At 44.4% G+C, this 7,500-nt stretch overlaps 2 protein-coding genes across 2 annotated transcripts in view; both read left to right on the forward strand.

The window, feature by feature from the left end:
- The window catches only part of LOC138051992 (F-box only protein 42-like), a 7,629-nt gene extending 4,053 nt beyond the window's left edge, over nucleotides 1-3,576 (forward strand). The window contains exon 4 of the mRNA XM_068898341.1: nucleotides 2,009-3,576. Coding sequence (XP_068754442.1) covers nucleotides 2,009-2,437 — 429 coding nt within the window. The 3' untranslated portion in view covers nucleotides 2,438-3,576. The remainder of the gene's footprint in view (nucleotides 1-2,008) is intronic.
- Nucleotides 3,577-5,896: 2,320 nt separating this feature from the next.
- Nucleotides 5,897-7,500, forward strand: part of LOC138051993 (uncharacterized) — a 3,206-nt gene continuing 1,602 nt past the window's right edge. The window contains exon 1 of the mRNA XM_068898342.1: nucleotides 5,897-7,500. This exon is cut by the window's right edge and continues 367 nt beyond it. Within this exon, the coding sequence (XP_068754443.1) occupies nucleotides 6,384-7,500 (1,117 nt within the window). The 5' untranslated portion in view covers nucleotides 5,897-6,383.

The following is a 7,500-nucleotide window of genomic DNA, read 5'->3' on the forward strand; positions in this document are numbered from 1 at the left end:
CATAGCCCGAACTTCTGGACTAGTTACCAGCATTACCAGCATTAGGCCTGCCGCAGTTGGCTGTTGGCGCTTGAGGTGAATTCCGCAGAATTATGAAAATCACAGTAAAAGATAAAAATAACTGTGTCAGGTTAAGGTTACATTTTGTGAAATGGCAATGGTTGTATTATCAATGTAACAGCTATCATTAATGAAAAATTAATTCAATAATGAGTTTATCATGAAACAGGTGTTTTGAAAAAGGTGTTCAGTATTCTAGATAACTCAGTTTTTTAATAATTAGGAAATTTATAATTATTCATTTCATAAAAAGAAGCAGTTGCATTGGTGTTGCACCACAAGATATTGCAACTACATGCAGCCTGCAAAGCACTCCCTTCTAATGAAAATGGCCCATGGAAGGTCCTGCTTTGCAGTCTACATTGTGTATTGCAACCAGCTGTACAATATTGGTACCTCCGGGGGATTGTTCAGTGCTTTCAGCGCTTTAAATTTTAATTACGATGGTTACCCTGGTGACACCAATTCTTGGTAATTTATGGATTTTGGCGGTGTTTTAACCCTTTCACCCCCGAACCAGCTTGAACCGGCCAGACTTGTCGTCAATGGGGAACCCCCGGGAGTCAATGGGTTAAGTATGTCGCTCCTTTATCTCCTCTGTTCTTGTTTTGTTTAGTAACACTTTAAGTCTTTGAACATTGTATTGTGCAATTTCCTGAGATAGCTTGCGTTTTAAACTATTGTAAAGTATCCCTTACAGATTCTGTGCTGTGCTACGCAAACGTTGGTGAAACTTTTTTAAATTGGCCAGTGTTCGACACTTTCTTTCTTACTAATTTGCCCTTTGGGCAACCAGTTTTGGGTTTTTGGTTGCCCGTGGTTTTTTTTCGGTTGCCCACCTTCTAAAGACCAGTTGCAAATTAAAGCTCAAAGGAGGCTTGTAAAAATGGCACTTGTCTGTAAAATGTGTTTAAAATGGGTTTGGCAGAGCCACGCGACTCCTGCTCTGTCTCCATGGTGTTTTAGTAGCCTTCCCAGTTTTGCTTTGACAAGCGTATCTTTAAGCGATTTTCCTGTTCAATAAGAGATCAAGGGAGATTCCTTGAATATCTCTCTGAGATTAGGTTGGTTTTGAATTAAATGACATTTGTCCAATAAAATGTTCTTTAGGCCTTTCAAAGCTGGTTGAAATTGCGCGACAACAGGTAGAATTTTCTTGTTCGCTTATACCGGTAGCTTGTTCGATATCAAAGCAGTGTCGTAGCGTATTTGGCCGTGCAAAAACTGGGTTCCACTATTACAAACATTCTTTTCGCGCGGAGAAAGATGGCGCTTACGAACGTGTTCCTTCTTCCAATCTATTTCGTGATTTGTACCAATACATTTTAAACAGAGAAATTAATGCCGCAAAGAGATGTAACGTTGTTATTTTTAATAGTGTTTGCGGTGACTACGTTATATTACTAGTCACATTCTTCGTTGCAAATCAAATCGTTTCGCAAAACATTAGTCGAACAAAAATTCTGATTGCCCGATCGGGCAAGCCTTAGAGTTGTTTTACTTGCCCACGGATATATTTCGCTTGCCCCGGGCAATCGGGCAAGCGTTAGTGTCGAACAGTGAAATCCTAAGTGAAGGAATTGTTTGAATAGAGAGGAAAGCTAGGATGAATGTGCTTAAGTATGCAGTAATGCACACGCGTACTTTGTTTGCTAGGTGTTACATGACATGTTATTGACACCGGCCTGAAAGGTCGGTGCCAGAAAGTATAAACTTTCTGTAGTTGCAATAAAGTCATTTGTTGCTGTTGTCGTTGTTACTGAAGTACAGTCGTGGAATATATCATCCTTTAGCAAGGTGAAGCTTACAAGGACAGCGGGAAACCTAATCTTTCTTTGCAGGCTAGAAAACTCGATGTGATTTTTTTTTCTATTAGTAGTAATAACACCAGACAGTTTGTGGTAAACCACACATGTTACCTTACATGTAAGCATCCTGTTTGTTTCAGCTATTTGGTGATGTATGGATTTTGGATACAACAAACTGGATTTGGCAGGAGCTTGAAGTCAAGAACCGTCAATGGGAGGCCCCTCAGTTATGGTGCCATCCAGCAGTTCGAGTTGATGACACAGTTGTGGTGTTTAGCGTACCTTGTCATCAGGGACATACGTTATCCCCCGAAAACCAACGAGCCACTGGACTGGATGGCTTCTTACCTATGCAGGCATTTATTTTGGATTGCAGTCAAATACGGTCACATTTCTTTTGCTCTTGGAAGCCTCCCGCTCTAACCGTTGGCTCTCCGCCTGCTACATCATTGCATTCTGTTGTTGTAGCTAGAGGAGAAATACTTATCTTTGGCGGTATTTTTACAAGGTGGTCGGAATCAACTCCACAAACAAGTGCCAACCTCGTAGCCATTTGTTCAGCCACTTGACAAGAGACATTTCTTCGCGTAATACAGTAAATAGTGTTGTTTATTTCCCAAGGAGTGATGAATTGACCGGGAATACAAAACAAAACATGCATTGGATCTGCAATCGGAGCATCTCGTCCCTCAAGCTTTATGCGTGGTTGCGAATAGCGAAATGTTTCGGTTAATTTTAATGGCAACGGCAAAGGTTAGATTCAAGGAGTCCATAAACAATAAAGGAAAACGATTCATCTGTGCGTGTTTCAGGACTCTGTGATAGGTTCCTGCTTCTAGTTACTCAAAGGGGCTTAACGTGGGCTTGACGTTAGAGGGGAGGAAGGCGGAAGGCTTTCTCTCAGTTGGCTGAGAGCATCGGACAAGCATACTGGTCGTGAGTTCAACTCCGGCCGCATTAACTCTCAGGGTCTTTTTAAAGATATTTAAAAATAGCTCAGGAGAAAGTGCTGCCTTTGTAAGTCTTCTCGGATAAAGAACACTATAAACCGTAGGCCCCGTTTCACGAGAAACAATTAATAGGGACCTTAAGATCTATGACGGCGACGTTGACGAAAACGTCACCTCAAAATATAACTTTGAACTATCAACATCTACATCTACATAATTAATTTGCAAAATCCTATAATCTAGCAAGTCACAAGTCTTTACAGATTATTCCATCTCGTTCACGTTCCACAATTTGGCCGAAGCATCCTAAAAATAAATTGGTACGAGCGGTTTTAGACTGAAAATAGAGAATGAAAGATTATCTGTTGCACGATCACGTTGTCGTCATAACCTCAAATTTGGTGATTTGACGTCGTCTTTCGGAAGTAGAGCAACAATGGAATACAGAGATCCCGATTTCTCCCGTGTAAGTAAAGTTTTCTCACTAAATTCTCACAGCAAAATATAGAGCAAGCGATTCCGATGAAAAACGTGATCTCACATAACTTGAGCAATGCAAACCTTGATAAGAATATAATTGCTTCTGTCTGACACAACTACTTAAGTGATAGACATAGTATTTCAACAAACAAACAAACTGTACAATTCCCGGAACCCTCCCCATGTTTAGCTACGCAGGAGATAAACGTAAGTGAGAATTGCGCACAGTTCTGAGTTCTCCCTCTAATGTAAAATAAACTAAATGCGTTTTGACAGGATATCTGACATGTCTATCGCAGCGCTAAATATTTTTCTAAGAGTCTTCTTCGCTTTGTGCTACGTCACGGATCCTCAAATTTTCTTAACGGCTGCGTCACGTGTCGGCCTGAATTCTGGAGCTTCAACACGTAATATTGTTGAACCGCTTTCTTCAGCTCCTGATTGGTCACAGGACAGCTCTAGTGGAAAGAGATGTTGCACTGCGCGCTCTAGGCGCGAGTTGCCCACGCGTAACTTTACAGCACGGACCACACCATCGCGTCCTTCAATACACCTTATTCCAAAATGGCCGCTGATTTATGCGGATACAAATTGGCCCTTGTTGCTTCGTTCAAGATAAAATATTCTTTTGAATTTTAAGCTTAAGAAGGAGGCATCAAGGGCTAATTTGAATAAAAACAAAAGAATATTTAAATGGCGGCCATTTTGGAATAAGGTGTATGGTATCCCTGACGATGCCAGTCTTCCACTTTCCTGTATTCTTGTCTTCGGACTTGATAAAGCAACCTCACCTACTTCAGTATGCTGAGGCTTTCCTGTATTCTTCAGATGATGACGTTCACGGTGTCCCTTCACATACTCCCCCGTCCAGCGTTTCCAAAGTGCTTCTTTGCGACTTGGCAAGTCATGCCCGCTTGCGTAAATCCTTGTTGTCCACACGATGAGGTTCCGTCTCAGGTAGCACATTGGATCGACCAAAAAGTAAGGAGTTTGGAGTCAAGACTGGAAGTTGCCCGTCGTCTTCCACGTAGCTCGATTGTCGATTATTCAGCGCGACCTTCACATCAAGGATGACTCCCTCGAGCTCTGTCCACAACAGGAACCCGTTTCCTATGGTTTTGTATATTAAGCACCACACAAAAGTTATCACAAAATCAGAGTGGAAACAGGAAACGTTTCTCACCTGAAACTGCTTTACTCCATGTCACAGATGAACTGCTATTTCTGCTCTAGCTCTTCTGGACATGTCTAAAGCGTTTGACAGCATTAATCATGATCTTTTGCAGCACTGGTGTTTCTAATCACAGTTTGGGATGGTTTCAGAGCTACCTCTCTGACAGAAACCAGAGAATAAGAATTCAGGATGTAGTCTCTGATCTGCGTGCAATGAGATTCGGGTTCTCTCAGGGTTCAATTTTGGGCCCAGTGTTTACTATCTATGTTAATGATTTGCTCTCTGTCCCTGTACACAGTAAATCCGCTTGCTATGTTGATGTCTTAGTTTTCGAGATTTGGAAGGTCTCTTAGGTTTTAGTTTTCGAGATTTGGAAGGGGTCTAAGGTCTTAGTTTTCGAGACACCGCAGCCAACATATCAGTATGGCAGGGAACCCACTTACTAACTCTTTTACATGATGCGTTTTTCCTAATTGCAATGAATCGACAATGAAATAGGGATAAATTACCCTTGGGATATAAAGTTACTGTTTTGGGAACATGTTTAGTACTCAACCGTTTTGGACTCGAGGTCTTGCTGTACATCGATAAAATTAAAACTTTGCCCCTGTGGGGGCAATTATTTTGCATCACACTTTAAGCTCTTCTAATCTCTAAATTTAAATGAGATTTTACTGCCCCATCAGTAAAATACGGTTAATGGAACGTGACCATACTAAAAGGGGCTATTCATGTCGCGTTAGTTATCTTCGTGTTCTTTGTAGTCGGTCGTTCAAGGTCATAAAACCAATGGTTTTGTTGTAAATAAAATGAGGACACAGTGACTTTGTTCCTAGATATCAGTTTATAACGTACACTTGCATTGGCCAAATCTGTTAAGGCCTCATTCATAACTGTTAAAGAGCACGTGTAATACCTACCTGCTCATAGAAGAAGCTGTACAACTGGCTACTTTAATAGACAGAGTCTAGCTATAAAAGCCTCAGTTAGCCGTCCAAGGTTCACTTGGCAGTTTTGTCTTCTATAGTAAAACAACTAGTTGTTGGCATTTGTTAAAGCTTTTTCATCATGGTTCGTTCTCGTCCTGCTCTCAACCTCAGTCGCGCCACAGCCAAAAAGGAGGACCTCTCGAAATTATCGAGCGAAGTACTGCAGCTTCGTTTGCAGGCTCTAAACCAGCCCATCACGGGTTCAAAAGCCCAACTTGCCGCCAGACTGGCAACCGCCTTGTTCGGCAATCCGTCCAACGCAGTCGCCCGTGGGAAAAAGCTATCCCCTGCGGCCAAGAAAGCAACCCCTAGACGCCGTCGCTCGTCTTCTAAAGCCGTTCGCGCGCGAGCGACCTCCAACAATCCAGTCCAAACGGCGCCTAACACGTCCGCTCCCGTCCACGTCAGAGACATCGAGGACAGCGCCCAGTCGGACGAAGATTCCCCTTGGGTTCCCCTGTTACTATGGTCAGGAAACGGAGACCCACCATCGACTCTTTCCAGAAATGGTTGGACGCCTATACAGCATTCATGCTGGTCCTAGTCGCTGCCTACCCTCGAAGAGCACTCGAGCTTATCAAATACCAGCAAATTATAAGTAGGGCCGTAACTAAGTTTAAGGGCATGGCGTGGTATTCGTACGACCAGCAGTTCCGCCGGCGCGCCGCGTATAACCTGTCCATCAGCTGGGACACCGTAGACCTGGAGCTGTGGACCGTAACATTTTCAGGTTTAGCTAAGCCCCACTGCTCCGTTTGCTCGAGTCCCTACCACACTCAGGACGACTGTCCTTCCGCTGATCCCAACAGAAAACCTCGCCGAGTCCAGTCCACCGTATGCTTCGACTTCAACAAGCCCTCAGGATGCCGGCGCCGCAACTGTAGCTACCCGCACGTCTGCCGCCGCTGTTTCGCCAGCAACCATGCTGCCACATCCTGCCCACAGCAACCTTCCGGTAGCCCCAGCCCCTCTCGGTCCTCCTCCGCTAGCGAACGCAGCAAAAAGTAAAGTGGAACAGCTCAGGAGTTCACACAAGCCGCGGGTTTCTACACCCATTGACATTGTTAAGTTAGAGACAGAGTTAGCTAATCATCCGAACCGTACTTTTGTATCTAATCTGCTAAGTATGCTCAGGGAAGGTGCGCGCATAGGTTACTCCGGTCCCCGCTTCCCCCGGGTTTCCCCTAACCTGATCTCTGCCGTTCAGCATCCAGAGGTGGTTACCCTCAATTTGAACAAGGAAGTAAACCTTGGGCGGGTAGCCGGGCCCTACTCTTTACCGCCTCTCCCTGCCTTACAATGTCACCCGGTAGGGGTAGTTCCCAAGAAGCACTCACCTGACTGGCGGACTATTTACCATCTTTCCTACCCCCAGGGAGATAGCATTAACGATCACATACCCAAGGATCCGTTCTCTTTGTCCTACGTTCGGGTGGACGACGCCATTAGTATCATCCAGTCTCTTGGTAAGGGGGCCTTCATGGCTAAGACCGACCTCAAGTCTGCCTTCCGATTGATACCGGTCCACCCCGATGATTGGAACTTGCTGGGTATCTACTGGCAGTCCCGTTATTTTGTGGATATGTATCTGCCCTTTGGTTTGCGTAGTTCCCCTTTTCTTTTCAACCAACTGTCCGATAGTATCGAATGGATTCTTAAGCACAATTACGGCCTTCATCACGTAATTCACATCTTAGACGATTTTTTTATCGCTGAACCCTCAAAAGTGCTGTGTCTCGAGAGTTTTAGCACGTTACTCCGGGTTTTTATGTCGCTCAATGCCCCTGTGGTAGCATCCAAAACGTTAGGCCCTTCGCAAGTCCTTGAGTTCATGGGCATTGTCCTAGACTCGGTTCGCATGGAGGCTCGCCTCCCCGACGATAAATTAACACGTATCCGGGATCTCCTAGCCTCGTTCAAAAAACGCCGTTCGGCGCGCTTAGTGGAGCTACAGTCGTTAGTGGGCACCCTTCAGTTTGCATGTAAGGTGGTCGTTCCCGGCAGAACCTTCCTTCAACGCATAATCAATCTTACCAGAG

The sequence above is a fragment of the Montipora capricornis genome, chromosome 6, assembly GCF_036669925.1.
Source record: "Montipora capricornis isolate CH-2021 chromosome 6, ASM3666992v2, whole genome shotgun sequence".
NCBI lineage: Eukaryota > Metazoa > Cnidaria > Anthozoa > Scleractinia > Acroporidae > Montipora > Montipora capricornis.